At 41.5% G+C, this 22,044-nt stretch overlaps 2 protein-coding genes across 2 annotated transcripts; one reads left to right on the forward strand and one right to left on the reverse strand.

Moving 5' to 3' along the window:
- The first annotated feature begins 3,872 nt into the window (after positions 1–3,872).
- LOC4346845 (uncharacterized) lies at positions 3,873–8,728 on the forward strand. The gene is made up of 3 exons (XM_015757141.3): positions 3,873–4,223; positions 6,500–6,580; positions 8,060–8,728. Exons 1-3 carry the CDS (start codon positions 4,059–4,061, stop codon positions 8,402–8,404), a joined length of 591 nt encoding a protein of 196 aa, XP_015612627.1. The 5' UTR covers positions 3,873–4,058; the 3' UTR covers positions 8,405–8,728.
- Positions 8,729–12,366: 3,638 nt separating this feature from the next.
- On the reverse strand, positions 12,367–18,101 carry LOC4346846 (3-ketoacyl-CoA synthase 17). Its single transcript, XM_015755956.3, has 2 exons — positions 17,077–18,101; positions 12,367–13,090 (listed from the first exon to the last, which is right to left on the reverse strand). Exons 1-2 carry the CDS (start codon positions 18,042–18,044, stop codon positions 12,610–12,612), a joined length of 1,449 nt encoding a protein of 482 aa, XP_015611442.1. The 5' UTR covers positions 18,045–18,101; the 3' UTR covers positions 12,367–12,609.
- Positions 18,102–22,044: the final 3,943 nt, after the last annotated feature.

Raw genomic sequence — 22,044 nt, forward strand, 5'->3', positions numbered from 1 at the left:
AGGAGGCGCCCCATCGCGATCTGGAGCTCTTCCCATGTGAGGACGGCAGTCGGCGGACCCCGACCAGCCGCGAGATCGCTGGCTGGGCCGCTTGGCTTCACCTCGCGGCTCCTGGGTACGACCACGACATGTGTCGAGGCCACAGCAGGAGACACGCTGGAAGTCCCTCCGGACCCATCTTGCGCCGCTTTTGCCTGCGCCGCCCTGTGAAAGGCTGCAATTGAGACATGCTGCAAGAGCTCGATGAAGTGATAAAACCTCAAAGTTCACCCACTTCTCGCCAAGCGTCACAAGCCATTGCCGTCGTGGAGGCAGGGGAGATGCATCCGAGGCCTGGAGTATAACGGGCATGATATGAGGGGGAAGTTTCCCGACTACGCGATGAAGGACCAGGAAAACTTACCGAAGGGGTGGACGTCTTCCGACGATGTCCGACCACAGAGGAGAATTTCCTCCCCTTTTTCGGAACGTTGCCGCCACTCATTGTGGCAGCAGCGGCAACAGCGTCAGACGCCTCCTTAGCGACTTTCTCCTTCAGCGACGCTGCCACCTGATGGTCCACGAGCGGCCCGATGATATCAGTTAGAGGGAGAGCCTACGCTTCATGATGTCATAATGCGATCCCGGAAGAAAAATGCAAAAGGGCCACTGAGTACACTTACATTGATGGCAGTTTCGCGTTCGGCTACCCCTTTCTCGCAAAGGGGGACAGGGACGTTGCTCGCCGTTGTCGAGCCACTGATCATATTTTGGCCAACGCGGCGCCTCACGGTTGCGCTGTCCAAGCCTGTAAATCGAGACCAGAATTCGATAAGTCGGGAGGAACACACACATAAGGGAGTCAATTTAACTACAAAGAAAAATACTCCGAGGAGAAACCCGGGTCGCGTCCTTCGGTCCAGAATAATCAAAGGCTGGGTGGGCTTGAGCTTGGAGCGGCAGGATCCGCCTACCAATGAAGTCGGCAACGACTTCATACCCCGACAACCCCCGTACTCGGAGGTCATCAATGATATCGATGAAAGATTGGAGGGATGGGGTCAAGGCGGGTTTGACGGTCCAAGATGAAATCTTGTCTGGTTGCTCCTCAGGAATAATGAAGACCGGATCCGAATCTTCTATCTGAAGACAGAACCACCTCCCCCGCCATTTGCTGCGAGATGAGGGGCACTGGAAGGGGATGTATCGCGACTTCAGACCATCCCGAAGTCGGAAACCAACACATCCGGACACCCTTTTTAGGCTCCATCCAGCGCAACTCATAGTAAAAGCGGAAGAGGTCAAGAAACGGCTCTACCCCAATATAGGCCTCACAAAGATACGAAAAGATACTTAGGAAGGCGATAGAATTGGAGTTCAAATGGAGCAAGGAAAGGCCGTAGAAATTCAAGACCAAGAGAAGAAATTCAGAAGGCGGAGGAAGAAAACCACAGAGAATAAAGTCCTCGATCGCAACTATGCGACCCAGGACAGGCTGGGGTTCAGTACCTCCTACTTCTCTCTCCATGGTCCCGCGACCGGGAAGGGCGCCATCCTCCTGCAGTTTCTTCAGCGACGCGCTGGTGGAGGTAGACTTGTCGAGATCCATTGCCGCCGAAGATCACCGGAGAAGGGACCGAGATGCGCTAGCTAGGGTTTTTGCGGGAGCGGAGAAGATGAGGAACGCTTGGAGGCTGGAGAGTTTTTTCACAATAGGCGGACTTCAAAAGGGATCCCCAAAACTCATTTAAGTAGCTGTACTTCCGACGGTGCGAATTCCAAGGAAAGGAGAGAGATTGCCGCCGGAAATTTCTGGATCCGTTACGCGCGGCAGTTTTTTGGACTTCGGTTTAAATTCACTCGTGACCGTTGAGCTTCATCGGGCGCTGTCGATCACTCCTTGTCTCTCGGTCCTTACACTGAGAACAACGACAGCCTCGACATCAGAAGTCATGATCGGCTACATGAGTTCATTTAAGCAGAAGTCGGGGGCCATTGTCAGGGTTACGGGTAAGGTATACCCTCTACCCTTCAACATACGTCACATATCGATATGGTATACTTGCGCGCATACGGACGTTTTCGGCATACGTTAAGGGAATTCATCATGGAGTTCACGGATGGAAGGAGTCATACTTAGACAGAACTGGGTCGTCATTGTATCATGCCGGGTCCGATGTCTCCGAGTCCTACTTGGAGACTAGCTGACTTGCGATATAAAAGGGACTCCCTGGGAGGACCTAAGGCATCGAATCTCATAGCCAAGACAACCACCACAGCCTACGAAGCCGGAGCCTACAGGAGCCAAGTCGCCGGGTGATCTAGTCGAATCAACTTGACTACGATCTCGTCGATATCATCGAGTTCCGCTTTTCCCTTTGTAATCTGTGGCTTACATCATATAATCCCATATCAACTGGATTAGGGCTATTACCTATCAAGGGGCCTGAACCAGTATAATCTTTGTTTTCTGCCTGCTTGATGTCGTATTACGTAGATCCTCGTACCAGCGTACCCCAATACCCTCTATATCCGGTCTACGGTTATCCCCGTCGACAACTGGTAATAAACATTAGAACTTGTTTTTATGGACAGAGCAACTACCTACGAGAGGCCCAACTTAAAGGTGATATAAGCATCATACATTGAGAATGCCTTTAAAACACACCAACCAAAAACTCTATTGTAAATCTTGTTTTGGAAACCCCTATCGAGGATTTAAGTATTAAAAGATGTACTTTTTATACAGGAGATAATACTCCCTAAAATAAAAAAGGGTAGACCACCCCATCGTTATCCCCTCCTTTCGTGCGGGATCTCTCTCGACTGAGAGTTGGCAGTGCTCAACCCCACCAGTAGAAACCAAGAAGAAGAGCAAGAGGATTCTAATTTTTGATAGATTGAAACCAACTTTTCACCGATACATCTCTAAAAAATCATATAGTAAGCTTTAGAAAACCTAATGTTTTATGTCAAAACTGTAGAAAACCACAAGTGTTATGGCTTGTAGGATATAATCCTAGATAGTAATACCATGACTGTAAAGTTTCACAGAATCCCACCTTTGTTTGTACTTTAAAATCTAAAACATAAGAGTGTATTTAAAATTTTTAATTTATTATGTTATTGGCTAATGTTGATAGTTTACCTCTTCACTACTTTCAAGATTTTAATAAATGCATAATTTTATGAATCGCATAGACCATGAAAAACCGTGTTTATATGTCACGCGTTGTAATACTCGTGGTTGTGTATAACTTTGACTTCAAATAATACTCCCTCCGCCCCATAACATAAGGGATATTGACTTTTTCTTACACTGTTTAACCATTCGTCTTATTCAAAAAAATTTTAGAATTATTATTTATTTTATTTGTGACTTACTTTGTTATCCAAAATACTTTAAGCATAATTTTTCGTTTTTTATATTTGCACAATTTTTTTTAATAAAACAAAAAGAAAAAAATACAAAATTATTTATATTATGAGGGGAAGGAAGTAAGATTTTCTAAAATTTCTGTTGCTGTAAAAACCATTGAGGTCGGCAAGAGGAGGTTCCCAGTCGGTCAACTCGAGTACGACCTCACTCTACTGGTCACAAGTCACAACTACCAGCACGGAATACCTGCCACTGCCAGAAAGGACACCCCCTCCCCCACATGCCACCACCGGACCCCACCCGTCAGCGACCCCCACCCCCTACAAATCAAACCCAACGTGCGCCAAACCCCACCCCCACGTGCTCCTTTTCCTCCCCTCTCCCCTCTCCTCCGCGGGGGTGGGGCCCACTGGGCCCCCACCCGTCAGTGCCCCTTCCGCCGCAGCCATGGAAGGCCCACCCGGCCCGGGTAAGGGGAGGAGAAAGAGACGGCCACACGTAAAGCCGCCGCTTCGTCTCCACGCGACGCCTCCATCGTCTCCATCGTCTCGCCGCGGAGAAGAAGAAGAAGAGCTCGCACGCGCGCGCGCATCCATCTCTCTCCTAGGGTTCGTGCGTTGATTCGGCGGCGGTGGAGGTGGAGGAGGAGGGGGTTGGATTCGGGAGGTTTGTGTGGGGGTGTGGGGGGGGGGGGTGAGAGATGGCGGGGGGGAAGAAGCGGAAGGCGGAGGCGGCGCGGCTGGAGGAGACGGACAGGGCGCTGTACGGGGCGTTCCGGGGCGCGGCCAACTCGCTGTCCCAGCTCTACACGCTCGCCATGGGCGGCCAGAAGCTCTCCTTCCAGGCCGGCGAGCGCCACGCCATGGTACGGCCCTCCCCGACCCTCCCGTCTTCCCTTCTTCCTGTGATGGGTTGTGGGTGTTTGGGGGTTCGGTCTGATGTGATGTGATGTGGTGTGGGCGTGTTGTTCTGGGGATGTTTGGGGATTTCTCGGTTTTGCAGCGGGAGGATTCGGTTTCCCCGGTGAATTTGGCCTTTCTGTGGTGTTTGTGTTGTGGGGAAAGGCTTGTTTTTCGGCTCGATTTGATGAGGGATTTTTGTTCCGATGCGCCTTCTTGTTAGTGAAATTCAGATTCCCTAAGAAATTTGTGTGTTCGATTGACCCCTCTAGTGATGTGGAAATTTTCTGAAATTTTGGTGAAATTTTGATTATGCTTTCTGAAATTTAGGTGAAATTTTGATTCCTGTATGTTTTCTGCCTGAATCTGGTACCTACCATGCACATATAAATTTCGAATAGTGGGTAAAGACCAACTAATTCTGTATGCAATTTTAGTTCGTAGTGCGTCCCTTGACCTCACCGAATATTATATTCTTCGTGATGCGATGCGCCAATACAATTGATAGCTTCACAAGTGCTCTCGCACTAGTAGTGCGATTCTCGTAGTTGTTATATCATCAGTTGCCTTTTAACGGCGATGCAGCCAAACTCATTTGCTTCAATTGTCGGTGATCTTTTTCTCCAATAGGTTCTGTGCCAATATGGCTTTTTCCACCTCTGGGTTGAAATGGTTGTAGACATCCCACCCTTGTGCTTTACAAGACTCAGGATTAGGTTGCTCTCAGAGGGGGAGGGGAATGGAAAGCAGATGAGAGGAGGCTTAGCTTGTGGAACAGGTTACTTCTGCACTAGTACTATGGATGCATCCTTTTCAGCTTTGCTTCAACTTGTGTACTGTTAAATGTAAAGTATCGCCAGTTGGTGTGGGATGCTTCTTTCAGACTTGGATGGCATTGTTAGCTTATGCAGTTGCGGTTTACGAGGATGTTGATACTTAGTTATGTTTGCTGATTTTGGTTTTGCTGTGGCTCTGTGGATCCAGTCCTGGCCTATTCTGGTGCTGTTTGACTTCGTCAAGCATCAAAACTGTCTGTTTTCGTTTCCTCTTAAAGACTTAATGTGATGTGCAAGACTTTTGCATGTTCTTGCAAAAGCTTTGGACGGCATATCTTGGTATTAATGCTTGGAAACATCCTGAAGCTATGGTTTGATCAGAACTCAAGATGTGGCTCAGCTGTGTTCCTGGTCTTTGTTTTCACAGGACAGGGAAACACTCTAGCTAACTACCATTGAGCATTGTCTGCTTTACTCATCAGATGACAATATTACTAGACTCTCATCAAACAATACACTAGCCAATGCATTGGATATTGGCATTGTTTGTACATCACAGAGTAATGCTTTGTGTTGGCATTTAGAGAGGTTTATGTTTTCTAGTAGCCCAATGCAATGTCAACTAGGATCAAAGAAGTTCCTGCTCATTTGACATATGCCTTACAAACAGAGTTAGCATATAGAACAGTTACTTCAATGGATTCTTGAATTTTGTACTTTGAAGACAGATGGTCGTTGCAGGGTGTACACATTTAGTTCTTTGCAAAGCTTTCTGTTTCATTGTTAAGTATCCCAAATAAAAGATGGGTTCCATCCCTACTTCTAGAGAAACTCCAACCTTCTTAATGGCTGGAGAACTGTTCATGCCAAACTGTCTTGTTTTCCTCCACAAAATGAGTTTTTTGTTCTTCCATGTGGACAATTCTTGCTGTTTAAAGCCAGGAGCCTATTTTCTGGGTTCTATACAAACATTCATTAATCACATAGTTTTCTGACTCTGTTGCTTGTGGTGAAGTACTGGACGATTCCCTCCGGTCATGGAAACATGTTGTTTTGGACATGGACATGATCTACAAGATACAGTTTTGGTCACTAATTTCTATTGTGAAATATTTGGAAACCCCAAAAAAGATTACTATGCTTGTTTTTTGAGACAAGACAATCCACAGATATGATTTTCATGCGGCCAATCTAAAAATTTAAAAATATACCTTGTGCAAAGTTTATAAAGTTTGAGTTGAAAGTTGAAGCACTTCACATGTTATCGTGACTGGAGGGAGTATTGGCTGCCATCGAGAGTAATGACGGTTGGGTCACGCATACCTAAAACCTAGACATATTTTGTACAGAAAAACACATTTCTCTTCTTTTTCAACATTTTTTTCTTTGACTACTCGACATCTGTTTCATTGTTTTGTATTTCCCCCTTTCACTAGTGTTTCTCAATCTTTTTCTAACTGATGCAGGAAAAGCTCTATGAATGGATCTTGAGGCAGCATGAAAATGGCTTGAGGCTGACAGTTGCTGATATAGCCTCGCACATCCAGGTTTGCAGTTATCATCCTCCAAGAACTATTTAATTATCCTCTAAATTTATAACATGGCCTTGAAGAACTTGTTTAGATTTTCCTTTCATGCTCATTGTTTTTTTTTGTGAATACACCTGACTGCAAAACCCTAATGAACTAGATAAAACTCCTTATTTGCCATTTAATGCTAACTCAATGGAAACGCGGCATTCCCTTACTGCCACTAGTTCACTATTGCCTTTCATTATTTGCCACGTCCGTCAACTCTGTTAGGATGAAACACCATTAACCGTGGATCCACCTTTTTTTTTTTTGGAAATATTCCATTTGTACCCTCACAAAATGGGTGCCATCTTTTTCTTCTGGCCATACCCACAGCACCTAAGTCCATCCGTTGCCATCTAGAATTCTAGATGGACCTGAACTGGTGCCACTGTTTGTTGGCAGAAGCTTTGGCTAGTCAGCCTCTGTGGCTCCACCAAATGCTCAGCACCATGATCTGGCTTGAGAATCCGGTGAGCTTGCATTTGTACGCTGCTGTTCTTTTGGGGAATGGATGCAGGGATAGATATGGCTTGGAAATCCGGTGAGCTTGGATCGGTGTCGTATGATTGACCATGTTTTTCAGGTTATATGGGAATAGCAATTTTATGCTACAAGACATGGTTTGATTGGGCATTAGGTGAGTATAATACTTCTAGTGCCACTCCCCAGCAAGCTTGAATCCTCTAGACCTAGTGCCATGCTAGACACAAGTATTAAGTGTCTGGTCTTATTGTTTTGGAATGGGACTATAGGATTGTGCAGATTGTTATTTTTTTTGTTGCATAGCATGACTTCATTTTCTTATAAGTTTGTAAAATTTGCGAAAGTACTTCCTGGATTTGGTGGATACCACCAATGTGGCGGCACATCTCTTACATGCCACCAAGGATGACCATGCTAGATGCCCATGAATCTGCCTCATTGGAATGGATGCAGGCATTAGGCACACAACCCATATTCACTAGCCATTGCTGGTAAGGATGCCTACCTTTGGTAGAGGGTGAGTGCTCTGTCATGTGTTCAGGAAGAACGAAGCCGCTGGGTTGGATGAGTTTACTGTTCTGTTGCTGGCATTTTTTTTAAATTTACCATGGATAAGGAAGAGAAGGAGAAACGAGGAATTAGGAAGAATGAGGAAGGGCAAATTATCTTTTCTTGTTTAGTTTAACAGCAAGATGACAGAAGGGGCAAATGGGAAGACAAAATGAACTAGTTGCAAATAAGGGAACATCATTTTTTTATCCTGTAAGGGATAAGGTTTATATTTGATGGCAAATAAGGAAATGAATAAGATGAATCCTATGCTTTGATTGTTTTCTTTGCCAATTCATGCCTCCAGGCTCCAGCTACAACTTTTCAAAATATAGTTTGTACTTATGCCGTATCTTCTCCTTAAGCACCATCCTAGACCTAGCACAACTACATGTGCCTAATAATCATCTGTGTTTGTAGCACGAGATCCAGTATGGAGGTGACAATGCATCAGCCTCTCCAAGATCACAGCATGCAAGCCAAAGCACTCAAGCTACAGTGCCTATTCCCAACACAATGAGCCAGCAGCCATCACCAAACTTATTTGCGCTAGGAAATACAGGATTGGTGCAGTCCAAGAACTCAGCGGTCTTTTCAAATGCACTATCTAGCCCCGTTCGCCGGAGCCTGCAACCATTCCACCTGGAGCAGGGTGGCGATGCGGGGTACTTCGCAAACGGCGTTAACCGCGATCAAAACTCGACGGCTTCGAACGATTCATCCATGGACATGCATTCAGACAGCCCAGCTCATGACTCTTACTGAGTTGTTTGCCCCCTCTGTGGAGCTGGAAGAGCAACACTTCCAGTGGAACAGAATGTGTGCCTTTGCTACCACAGCTCATGTAGGACTATTCAATTTAACCCCCCTCCCCTAGCCTCCAATGATGCTAAGCTTGTATTCTGTTGCTGCCAATCACCAGTTACTAGTACCGATTACATTGCTAAGATATTGTAACTTGCATGTATTTATGTCCAGAGTAAAACTGTACTCGGTTTACCTGTGCATACTACTACAGTTGGTATGTGGTGAAAATGTAGGTGGCAAAGCAAAATTGAGAAGAATAAACAGTATTGTACTGTTGTTCCCTCTCCTAGACTCCTACGCTAACCATTTCTGAAGTTGTTATCAAGCTGTCGTTTTGTTCTGTCATTCTTATAGATATACTAACGTTGACTATTTGTTTTATTTGAAAAAATAGTGTAAATATAAAAAAGATAAATCACACTTAAAGTACTTTTGAAGTGTACTTTTGTTGATAAAGAAAGTCACGAACAAAATAAATAATAATTTTAATTTTTTTAATAAGACGAATGATCAAATATTATAAATAAAAAATTAAAGTGACAAGTAATATGTTATAAATAAAAACTTAAAGTGACAAGTAATATAGGATGGAGGCAGTATATTTTAAATTTATTCCCAAGACCAAAAACAGTGCGAGTGTGATCACATCATCACATGTCTGCTGTGTATGCTGCTGCTCCACAGTAATTTTTGGTGCGTATACGGTCATAAAAGCGTTGGCATAAAAGCGTTGAATTGAGCTATAGTATTCTCTTTTGGCTTGATGTGAAGTGTTTTTTTTTGTTTACGTGATTAGCGGGATTGTGTACTGATGTTTGAATTTTTTTTTTCCTGTAAAATTTTAAAACTTTGATAAACAATATGTTTCAACACACCTTGAGCTAGCATTTTTATATTTGATATCTATCTTAAAGAGTATTTTCATGAACATACTATTTAATTATTTATTCTAAGAAATAATTAGTCAAGCCTTACTTCAAAAACACAGAAAGTTATGTCAGTAATTCTTTTTGACTGTTGGGAGTGGCTCATGGCTCCTGCTTGCGTACTTTGGGCAGTTTAGGGGCACTGTATCAGTGCATTACTGAATCAGACTGGTTCAACTGTTCTCTTCTTTATTTTTTGGATTGGCTAGTTCAACTGTTCTTGATAGGCCTTGGGGTAGGCAGGGCAGTTTATACTCCTTCAGAAATGAGTCAGGACTCTGGATGTTAAATCCCACTTCACCAGTACAGTACATTTCAGCTGAAATAGGCCCTCAAAAAATCAAAATGCAGAGAAACAGAGGATTCAGACTTTCAGATTCACAGCCGCCATTACTTCTGACTGCTGATTCTTCAGTCCATATCACCAACAGTGTGCATCTGTATACCGTGGGTAGGTGGTGTGAAATTAAGCACTAGTAGACAACAAGTCCATACCCTGGATAGACAAGGATATTTGGAATGCAGGATTTTCACATAAAAATCAACAGTAAACTTTATTTTATCCAAGTAGTATACTAAACCGAAGAAAATCCTCACATCATAATGGCAAGTCTTAGGAGGGTTGTAGAGGGCACACATCACTATAAACAACTATTAAAGGGATTATCACACTCATATTCAGTGTTCTTTGAAGTAGAAATTTTACAGGATTTCACAGGTTTTAGTATGTTCCCCTAAAATCTTTAAAATTTTCCATTCCAAGAATTGAGTCAAGAATACTTTAGACTATGACATGATTAATTTATAGCAACAACTCCTACCCCTACATTCTAGTGCATCTTGTGTGCACTATTATATAGGAGATATTTAACCATTTGCCACATTTAGATGTGACAATTAACTTTTTGTCATTGGACCCATATGTCATAGACATATGTGGACCCACATGTCATTGAGATAGGGGTGGCAAATAGTTATTTGCCAAAACTAACCGTGGCAAATAGTTAAAAGCCCCATTATATAGGGTATCTTTAAATCATTTCGGAATGAAGCGACATAGGAAGCATGTTTATACATTCATACCAACTCCTACCACTTCTACCGCATCCAAAGCAGGTTTCCCTTACCTTCTGATGAGCGGCCGTAAGTTGATTCCCATGGTAAAATGTAAAGGATTGAACAAAAATTTACCAAAAAAATTTTTTTTTGGTAGTAGGGACGTAGGGTTACCATTTAGAAAGCCTTATTGTTCTCGTATCCCTGTGATAAACCTATTTACCATGGTAGCTGAAATCGTGACCCGAAACTCAACCTTTCGAATATAGAATATGCCTATCGATTACAGCCACGCTAATGATTTATTTTGGGACGGCGCTAATAATTTATTTTGGGATGAATAGAATAACACGTAACATGGCCTAACGCATATGGGTATTGCCCTGGAAAAAACCCTGCGCGTCTACAGCGACTTGCTACTTGAAAATTTTCAGTTGCTAGGCTATCTGGCAGGGCCTCATTGAAGACAGGGAGTGTTTGAGGAGAAGGGGATTGAGGAGATTGGGAAGATACGCAAAACGAGGTGAGCCATTAGCTCATGATTAATTGAGTATTAACTATTTTAAATTTTAAAAATGGATTAATATGATTTTTTAAAGCAACTTTCCTATAGAAATTTTTTGCAAAAAAACGCACCGTTTAGTAGTTTGAAAAGCGTGCGCGCGGAAAACGAGAGCCAATCTCCCCTATCACCCCTAAACGAACGATGCCTAAGTGTCTTGGCATGTATAGTAGTAACTGTGTTGGCTGTTGTAGAACACTGAAGATAACGCTGGAAGGCGTCAATGAATGCTGGCCGGCCATTGCTGCGTTTGCCATGATCATCATCAATGGTGATATGGCATCGACATGCATGGTCAGAATTGAGTGTTCATGCCGACAGCGATGCACTGCTCCCTCTGTCGCTGAGAGTTGCACTTTGCTCTGGTAGATATTTTTTGACCGATTGTCGACGGCTTTTTATAACTTATCGTAAAAACGGCTTAAAAACTACTTCATATATATTGGCCATATTCGACAGCTATTGCTACTGCAGCTGTGGCTGCGGCAGTTCAAAATTGCAGCAATTTTGAACTGCCGCAGCCGCAGCTGAGAAAATGACAGCGAACACACCTATTAGATGTATTTGGTCAAGACACGTAGGGATAACTCATATATAGGGATAACTCATATATATGTATAATTAGTGATAGATAATTAAAGGGCTATGCATTGGGTCCAGGCGTCTAGGTATAACTATTCAATAATTGGATCATACTTTGCGTTTTACTATGCAATATATGAATATATATGAATAAAGTATTAAAAATGATGGATAGACATGTAGAAATATTATAAAAATCATGTGTTGGATTAATAGTCAGTAATAATGGGTGCACGAGCCCCCTCTGTACTGGAGCTGGAAACATTACATTTGGAATCCAAGAATTATATCTTATATACCCACTAAATAGCAATTCTGTTTTTTTTTTCGAGCCAAGGAAATAATATTTCTCTCCTTTTTTGGGAACTATGTAAATGTCACTTTACTGAATTTTTATTTGTGGTTCGAATAGAATTCAGAGATGGAGTTTTACAATGACACATTTAATTTTAGAAAAATTACAATGAAGTCATTTAATTTTACCACTTAAGTATTAATCCAACAAGCAAAATAGTTCTTAATTAGTGGGGAAGTCATGTGGCGGTAGAGTTATGGGTGTATAATTTCACTCCACCAGGTTTAAATCCCAGTGTCTAGAAGTATTACACACATAAGTGGGTTTTTAACATAAATTTAGTGAGATAAGATATGTATAGTTGTTTTATTTTTATAAAAAAGATCGTTGTTATACTTCAAGCTTTCAAGCTCTGCCACTCAATCCAAGTATAGAGTAGACATATCTGCTGGGTCAAATATGGCAAATTAAGCGAAACAAAACGAGTAACATTTGAGAATGACCAGAACGAATATATAACTTTACATAATAAATAGATACATACATGTAGATAAAGAACAATAACACTAGTGGATTAATCCGTTCGATCACAAATATATATCATTTAACTTTTTTTAAAAAAATTGAGGAAGTACGAAGAAAATAGAAAAAAAATACATGTTACTTGATGGAATATAAAAACTCAACCCAACTTTTTAGAATACTAAAGTTTATTTTCATTTTTTATTTTCAAAATGGTAACTTAAGGCAACTTATCATTTTTCAAGTGTGTAAAATCCATTGCGGGCGCACCGCCACTCGACCTACGCGTTGAAGGCGGTGGCAGCGCAGCAGGGTAGCGGTGGGCGCATGCATTCCAGGGGTTGTCGGCATCGGGTGCAGAGTCACGGAGCGCACGCCAGACGTTACTGCAAGCCTTGAAGCCGGTGCCGAAGGCAAGCATCCAGAGGCGGTCACCGGCACGGACGCGACGCTTGGCCTCAAAGTAGGCGAGCTCGTAGAAGACGAGGCTGCTCGACGTGTTGCCGAACCTATGCAGTGTGGCGCGCGCCGGCTCTACGACCTGTGGCCCAAACGCCATCAGCTTCACCACCGCGTCAATCACCGCCTTCCCGCCGGAGTGGATGCACATGTGCTCGAACGCGCGTTGGAAATCTGGCACAATCGCCGCCACGGCCTTTGGGTTCCCGGCGACATATGCGCGCGCCACCCGCCACACGTACCTGCGTCATGCACCCCAATTCATCACTGAATTAGTAGCAAAATAACTATAAGTTAACCAATAAATTAAATTAATCATTAATTATGTGTTTGCTGGCTCGGCAGCTACCTACTCTATCCCACAGAAAAGAGTTCATTCATAGCAATTCCCGCTCAAATGAACCGTGGTGAGAAAAGACTAATGTGCCCCTCGTCAGTACACTTAACCACATTTTCTAGAGGCTCGAAATAAATACAAATGTGAAATGTCTTAATCTGATTGGTTTTTTTAACACAGTGGCTAAATTCGGCATCTGCTTGAAGCTATAACCCCGTAGCCTAATCGGTACTACTCCCTTTATTCCAAAATATAAGACACAACCACTTTTCTATCACGTCTTATGCCATTCCCAACCCAAAACACTAGATATGATTTCCATAAACTCCACATCATCAAGAAACTAGTACTAGACACTACTCTTCCAATGCAAACACTACCATTCCATACTTAAATTTAATGCTCCTTATTACACATGATGTCTTGTATGTTGTGTAGAAACTATGTCTTATGCAAGACATAGTTTCCTTCTCTTTCCTCATTTATTCACTTGCCACATCATTTTTCATCCTAGGTGGCACCTTATTTAATGCTATGGACACTATCCTAGCCATTGAGTTGGGAATGGCCTAATATAAAACGTGCATGCATGTATACATTAACTAGCATCTCTTGGTCCTATAAAATTAATTTGTTTTAAATCTTATATCATTAAGCCTCACAATCATATTACTTGTATGTATTAAGGTGATCCAATCAAGAAGGTGATTAAATGTTTTCTTGATCTTGTGTTATAAGTGGTTATGTGTTATATTTTTTATATTTTGATATAGAGGGAGTACTCTCTTAGCATAAAGTTTCTGTGGGACAAATTTTACAGGATAAAGTCTGTGGGATGGAAGGAGTATGATTCTCGAAGACAAAAAAAACCAATGCTGTACATGTGGGGCGTGTGGTATTAAATGTGCACAGAAATGGCATACCACGTAGCACTGTATACCAATTAAAAGTTTGAGATTGTACCTAAATTTGTACTACAGTGCATCAATTAATTCGTCCTGATAAACTAGTGAAAAAATATACTTGCTCTATCCTAAAATATAAGAATTTTTAGGTAGATGCATGAGATATATTCTAGTACTACGAATTTAAACGAAGCTGTCCAGATTCATAGTACTTAAAAATATGCTCATCCACCTAAAATCCCTTATATTTTGGAACGGGGGAGTAAGGTAACATAGCAAAAAAAAATAAAATTCACTTATTAAGGGGGAAAAGATTGACGATCTGTCTAGGGAGTGACTAGCCATTTAAGGATAGATCTAACTATCCACAGGAGAAGTCCGTGGAGTTGTCTATTTTAAATCAAGATCATACCAAATCTACGATATATCACAACCATGAAAAGTGATCTGGCTTTAACAGCAAAATAGAATAACACTGTGTAAAAATGGGTAAAATCTGATGTAGTTAATGTGAAAAAAACGATTGGTGCTAGGCGAGAACTAATTAAAGACCATGGCTCAGTTTCTATAATTGGGACTACCTATACATTTGTCGACAAATTTTTCCCCCAAAATTTGATAGATGTAATTACAGTACAATCGTAGTGTAATTACACTGTAACTTGCATGTAACTACAGTGTAACTTATATGTAAGTTTCACGTAGATCTATTACAAGATTTGTTTTGGTAAGGAAGAAAAAAAATCATAGCACACACATATATGAAAGAATTTGTTCCCACGACCTCCATTTTACCGAAATAACATGTTACAGAGAGATTTTTGAAAGTTACATATAAGTTACACTATAGTTATAGTGTAATTACATGCAAGTTACAGTGTAATTACACTACGATTGTACTGTAATTACATCTGTCAAATTTTTGGGGAAAAATTTATCGACAAATATATAGCAAAATCGCTATAATTTTATATGCATGTCTTGAGAGTTGACCGATTTGATTTATAAATATTTTGGATTTTTGGTTCTAAAGACGGGAGCCAGTGATAATTTAATGGGGAGGGGACTGTTTCTAGAGATGACAAGTACAATTAAAGCATCAAAACTCGTTACATACTCCCTCGTCAAAAAAAAAAAATACTCATGAGTTTGAATCCGTTCGGATTTTTTGTTACGGAGGGTGTATATAATTGTAGAGTACAAACAACTTTAAATGTGCTCATCAGAGAACAAGTTGTCGTCCTATAATAGTAACATCTAATCAAATAAAACTAACTTTAACTGAAATATCTCTTCGAGATTATATAAAATAAGATATTGTAAAAAATAAGTAGTTCAAATGCATGGGAAAGGTCACTGAAAAATTTTGTTGCCAAAATATTTGGATAATATTGCATTGTTAAAAAAACAACGTCAAATATATGGTACTAAAATTTATCAATTTATTGACCAAAGTGATAATGTTAACTTTTAGTTTCACCTCCTGTACTGTTCAATAACTGACAGTGATGACTGTTCTATCCAAACTTTAATCAATAATAGTTTTTGTTTTATTTTGTTTATATGTTAAAACTTGTATATACGTTGGAGAGCCCCAAGTATTTATAAATGCATTGTTGGAAGAATAGTGATCGAATTGTATATTTTAGTCGATGCTTAATCATGTACTGAAGTGATTTTGTACACATTTATAAGTTGGTTTGTCTAAGTTGTAGAATAATTATTTATATTTGCAAATATAACTTGATTAGCTATGAGAACATATCCTATGCACACAAGATTCCCGTGCACACTCCATACAAACCAACTAGCAAATGTCACAGAAAATTCTAGAAAAAATTAGACACATACTTCCAAGAGTATTACACCAACATGTTAAATCTTATCTTCAAATTTATTATATTTTAACTGTAAAAAGAAGATAAAATTCTGACATATTTTTACCCTAACAATTGGTAGATTTTTTATTTTTATGGGTAAAATATAATGAATTACGAGACTTTGCAGATATGTATAATACTATTAAAAAATTGCCATTTTTTTCTAGAATATTTTGTGACATTTGCTAGTTGATGTACATGGAGTGCGCACGAAAAAATTATGTGCATAGGATATATTCCCTTAGCTATAGCACATCTTCACGGGCAATATCATAAACATAGAATATTGTTCTCCTTGATTATTTCGTAAACTCGTTCGCATCTTAGATCTACACACCTCAGGGAATTGAAAAATAATATACTGCCTCCATCATAAATGGAGTTACTTTAATTAGTATATACGTAAAGCTTGGTTTATTATATATATTTTTATCTCAAAATTATACATGTACTTTTCTTACAAAATTAAAGCTTCTTCAAATCAAAATTTTCGTATGTCGTCGTTATAGCAATGTTACAAGCATGAGAAAATTTCATGTGCATCACTGAGAGTTCACCTAATTGCTCTTCTATGTTTTCGAGTTTTGCTCATTCTCTTACAAACTCTTAAATTTTAGTTTGGATTCTGCCATGATCTTTTCGTTAGTTGAACGTTTTGTCCTTTGCTATGAAGAAACAAATAAATAAATATAGAAATTTGTTGGATGGAACTATTATATTTATGAATTTATTATGCGTTATATCATTTGAATACTACTCTCTTCGTCAAAAAAAACTCAACCTGTGATCTCTCCTAGAACAGCATTCTAGGAGAATTTGGACATCACATCTTCTCTAGGTTGAGTTTCTTCTCTAGGTTAAGTTTTTTTCTTGAGAGAGGGATTACTCATTTTAAGAGTGTAGTACCACATAAGCTCTGTTTTTCAGCTCAGATATTTGATATGTTGCAGCAAAAAGAGCAAATTTTCATGTCCATTTAAGGCGTCTGAAATCTGTGAAAGCCTGAACGCAATCAAAGGCTGCATGCTTCGTTCAGCTAGCCATTATGGCGGCGAAGAGCAAAGGAGAGAGAGAGAGAGAGAGAGAGAGAGAGAGAGAGACCTGACCTGAGGAGCTCGGAGACGGGGAGGACGTGCGGCGCGAGCGTGGCGATGTGCTGGCGGAGGCCCGCGCCGGCGACGCGGACGAGGTCCTTGGTGAGCGCGACGCCGACGTTCCCCTCCTCGTCCTCCATCTGCACGGCGGCGTTGTACGCCGCGTCGTCGCCGCCGTGGTGCGTCCGCAGCGTGCGCACCAGCTCGTACTTGGCGTCGCCGCGCCGCGCCGCCACGTCGGTCACCAGCGCCGCCGCGCTGCCCACCCGGAAGATGCAGTTTGTCACCAGCATGTGCTTGTTCTCGCCGAAGTACCAGTTCAGGCTCATGTTCTCCGTCACCACCACCAGCGCGTACCCGCCCCGCCGCGACACCCGCAGCGCCCTCGCCGCCATGTCGATCCCCACCGTGCCGGCGCTGCACCCCATCCCGGCGAGGCTGTACGTCCTCGTCCCCGGCGGCATCCCGAACCGCCGCACGATCATCGACGCCAGCGACGGCGCCGGCGAGAACATGGAGCAGGCGACGACGACGAACCCGACGTCGCGCGGGCGCACGTCGGACTTCGCCAGCAGGTGCGCCACCGTGGCAAACAGCCCCTCCTCCGCCTCCTGCACCGCGAACGCCTGCGTCTTCTGGAACTCGCCGGAGAAGATGAAGGGCGGCGCGTACGTCTCCTGGCCGAGGCCGGACTTGCGGTAGATGAGCCGCATGAAGTCGGCGGTGTCGTCGGAGTAGTGGCGGCAGCGCTGGCCGAAGTACTCGCACACCTCCAGGTTCACCTTCCGGTCCACGTCCGGGAGGTGGCAGCTGTAGTTCAGCAGGTACACCGGCCGCCGCCGCCGCCGCAGCACGACGGCCACCACGAAGAGGAGCGCCGACGCGACGAGTGGCACTAGGGCGTGTGCCGAGAGGGAGCGCAGCGACGTCACCAGCGACGCCGCCATGGATGAGGACATGGTGGTGGTGGTGGCGGCCATGCTCGGAGAAGCAAGCTAGCTAGAAGCTAGAGGTGTGTGTTGCACTACCTAGCTAGGGGAAGTGAGAGTAGCTGCACTATTTATAGGGGTCAAGAATTTTTTTTACTACTGTAGCTTATTATTACTCCCTCCGTTCCATAATATAATACTCCCTCTGTCCCGTTATATTTGACACTGTAGTTCATTTTAAAAGGAGTCTAAATGTTTGACGTCGTAGTACAATCAGAAAAACCGTTTCCATCTTTATCCCTCTGTCATCCTCCACTGGTCGCTAGCCTGCTGAGTGTCTACCTCCGCCACCTGAGGATGAGGCTGCTAGGGGAACGGCGCCGTGACATCGGCCGATGATCCGCCGCCGCTGATGCCTTCCTGCGCCATCTTCTTCCATGGCGTGAGGAATTTCCGCCGCCTACCCACCCCACCATTCATGGTCGCAGCTTGTCGTGGCGGTGAGCTTAGGCAACGACTTCAGGAGTGGGAGCAGCGGCGCAGGAGGAGGACTCGCCAGTGTCTTGGGGATGCTGGGGCTTGAAAGAACGTCACTGGTGCCACAGCGGCGTCGGGAGAGAGCGTCTGCGGCTTAGGAGAATGGCGCCGCCGACGGCTCTGGCAAGGAGGGGTGGCGGCGGCGGCTCCGGCGAGTACAGGTGGCGGCGACAGCGTTTACCGGCTCGAGAGGAATGCCGCCGGTGCCGCAGCAGTGTTGGGGGAGGGTGCCGGCGGCTCCGACCAATTGGGATGGCGGCGGTAGCGGCGGCGCTTTTGTTTTCTTCCGATGATGAAGCCGATGCGGGATCTCCCTCCTCCGGGGTGCTTGGAGCAGGAGGAGGGCCTCGCCGACGTCTTAGGGGTGAGCCCCGGCGGCTGGCGCGGCGGCCGGCGTTTCCGGTGTTAGGGGTGGAGACGCCTCTTTCTTCCAGTGTTGGGGATTTCTCCCGCGTGTATCACGCATTCACGTGTTGACGAGGAGAAGGCACATAGGCAAATATGTACTTTCATAGCTTCCTTAATTTTCACAAGCCTGTTAGAAACGACAAACATTACAGGACAGACGGAGTATAATGCACAACTATTTTTTTTAACGTTTCATAATATAAGGCATGGATAAATGCATGACATTAACTAGCACCTCTTTTCTATTAAATTATTATTATTTAAATCCTTCATTCTCAAGATTTTTAATTCTATTGGGTACATGCTTTATATTTATTTGGGTGATCCAAACAATAAGGTAATAATAAATATTTCTTGGTCTTTAGATTAAGAGTGGTTGAGTCTGGTATTTTGGAATGGAGGGAATTATGTTTGACAACTATAGTATGGGTGAAAACGGGACGGGTATTTTCCACTCGTCTGCATAACCCAAGGCTGGTGAGAAGGATATAGGAGACTATACAAATTCGAATTCAAAAAATTTTTATAGGGTTAGAGTACTTCAAGAGTTGAATCAGCCCGTATATCCCATATTATCAAACATATGCATATCGATTAATTATTATTTTACGAGCTCACAAGTAATATTGCATAATTTTCCTTGATGTATTAGCATTTAACACTTTTTTATCTTCAAACTCTCGTTTATTTGCCAGGTTAGTTAGATACTGCCTTCGATCCCTTGCATTTCTTTTTTAAGGCAACCTTCCTATTTATTTAATTAATTAAGGGACCCCTCATATATCCGTTCCCTATCCAATTCGGAGGAAAAAAATATGGGATATGATAGAATGTAGGATGGGTCATATGTTATTAGCACTATCTATACCCAATTCTAAATTTGAATTAAAAATAAGGGTTAGGATATAAGAATACTATGATCCGAACGTCTTCGACCCAACTTCAGCCCCTAAAAATAGGGATTTTTTATTTGTCAAACAACTGATTTTTTTTCTTATCTATATCAATTACCTTTGGGACTAGCTAAGTTTATGATGTCACATTTTTTTAAAAAAAGGTCAAATCAAACATTGTAAATTACCCATATTTAAATTGTTGTTACACTATAAATTTGAAAATATAAATACACTGTAAATGTCAGTAATTAAATTGTATTTTTTAATACACACTATATATATAAAAGAAGTATAGGTACTCGGTATAAGAAATAAGATATATAGAAACATACTATCGTATAAGAGAGATAGCAATTGATATCACATAAGGGAAGAAGTGACTAAAATGGTAAAAAGAAACAGTAAGGCTGACATATTTTTCGAGAAACGTAACACTAGATCACTACCAACAACTCACACTACTTATGTATATTTTTTTATTGAGGTGAAGCAAATAATGTCTAAAAGAAAAAAAAACTTTTGTGCTAAATTCTTACCGGTATGAAACTGAAAATTATGAATTACAGAAGCATAATAATACGTCCAGAAAACAAAAAAAAAACAAAGAAAGTAAAAAAAATGTGCTTCATTATACTGAAGTTGTTGTTTTTTCTATATATTGTGAAAGTTTAGTAAATAAGCTCGTACAAATTTAGGTGACAGATAAATAAGTAGAAATCAGGCTGCTGATAAATACCAAAACTGTTTAATATTAGCAAATGGATGGTCTGCGCAGGAAAGACAGCAAGAGATTTGTAGAACCCTGACGACCGTAAGGACGGATTAAAAAGAAAAAAGTCCGCCGATGTCATGGATGACCCATTAATGTTAATGTTATTCAACATATGAAATTATGTTCTATGTATATGTAGAGTGTTTTCATCCTTTGAGGGGATATCTACTCGATATCTACTCATTTTATGCATGTCACATAAATAATCACTAGATAAATTGAAGAAAACTGACAAGATATATTAATATGAAATATATCACTATACAAATATGCAAGTTGAAATTTAACATGTATGTGTTGTAACAAGAATAAGAAATATAGTTGTGAATGTACGATAATTATTTTTAATTTAATTTGTTCTTTTTTTTTGCATATTTTAGAAGTTAAATTTGGTCTTACATGTTTGTGGAGTGATATATTTTATATTAATTTATACTACTATTTTTTTCAGATTTTTTATTGTTATTTAGATGACATGTAAGTAATGAGGGACATCTTCTCAAGCGATGAAAATCCATATCTGTATGCGTAATAAATAGATTTTACCGAAGATTGTAGAGGAGGCGAGGCAGCAAACCGAATCCAAAATTAATGTCGTGCTTTCCTGCTTTATCATATACTTGAAAAATTCCTGTGTGTTACAACGGGTGGATGCTATTTTAATCTTATTATTATCGTTATACAGTTTAGCTAAAATAAAATTCACTGTGTGAATTCGTTTGAAATTTTTTTTAAGAAAATAATGAGCCGCAATTAGGAGTTCGACTTTCATCTCAAGTTAGCGTACGGAGTTTTTTAAAAGAGATTTCTTATACGACTTCTTTTGTATTTCCAAAAGCAAATGAGTTTAAAATCTAATTTAAACACGGATTTGTATTTCCAAAAGCGAACTATTTTAAAAACCGGCTCAAATACGGATAACGTACTAAAGTACCGACAAAAATATATTCAATTTTTATAATAGTAAAAATAATGTAATCTTCTTGCCTTTCTTTTAAAAAAATAGCGTTGTGCCGTGGATAGTCCTTGCCTCCTTGGTGGGCATGCATCATCGACATTGATAATAAGGCAACGGAGAGGATGCTCGTAGGTAAAGGAGGTGTACTGAGTACTGTGCCGGTGAATGGGCAGCTTGGTTTATGAGGGTTAGTTACTGTGATGGTCAGGATAGGCACAGTCGTACAGATCGGATGAAATATGGACCGTTATATATTCATCGAAGGACCACAAATCTATCTGTATTTTTGATAGAAACTAGAATATTGATTTGCAACCATATTGAAATGTATATGTCGAAATGTATGGAAATGTTGCATTTTCATTTGTGAGTTAACATACGCATCTTCACCCATAATTCCATATGCATTTTCATTTGCGAGTTAACATATGCATCTTTGCGAGTTATAGAAGTAGATTTCTAAAGGCGATCTGTTGGAAC

Source organism: Oryza sativa, chromosome 9 (genome assembly GCF_034140825.1).
Source record: "Oryza sativa Japonica Group chromosome 9, ASM3414082v1".
Lineage (NCBI taxonomy): Eukaryota > Viridiplantae > Streptophyta > Magnoliopsida > Poales > Poaceae > Oryza > Oryza sativa.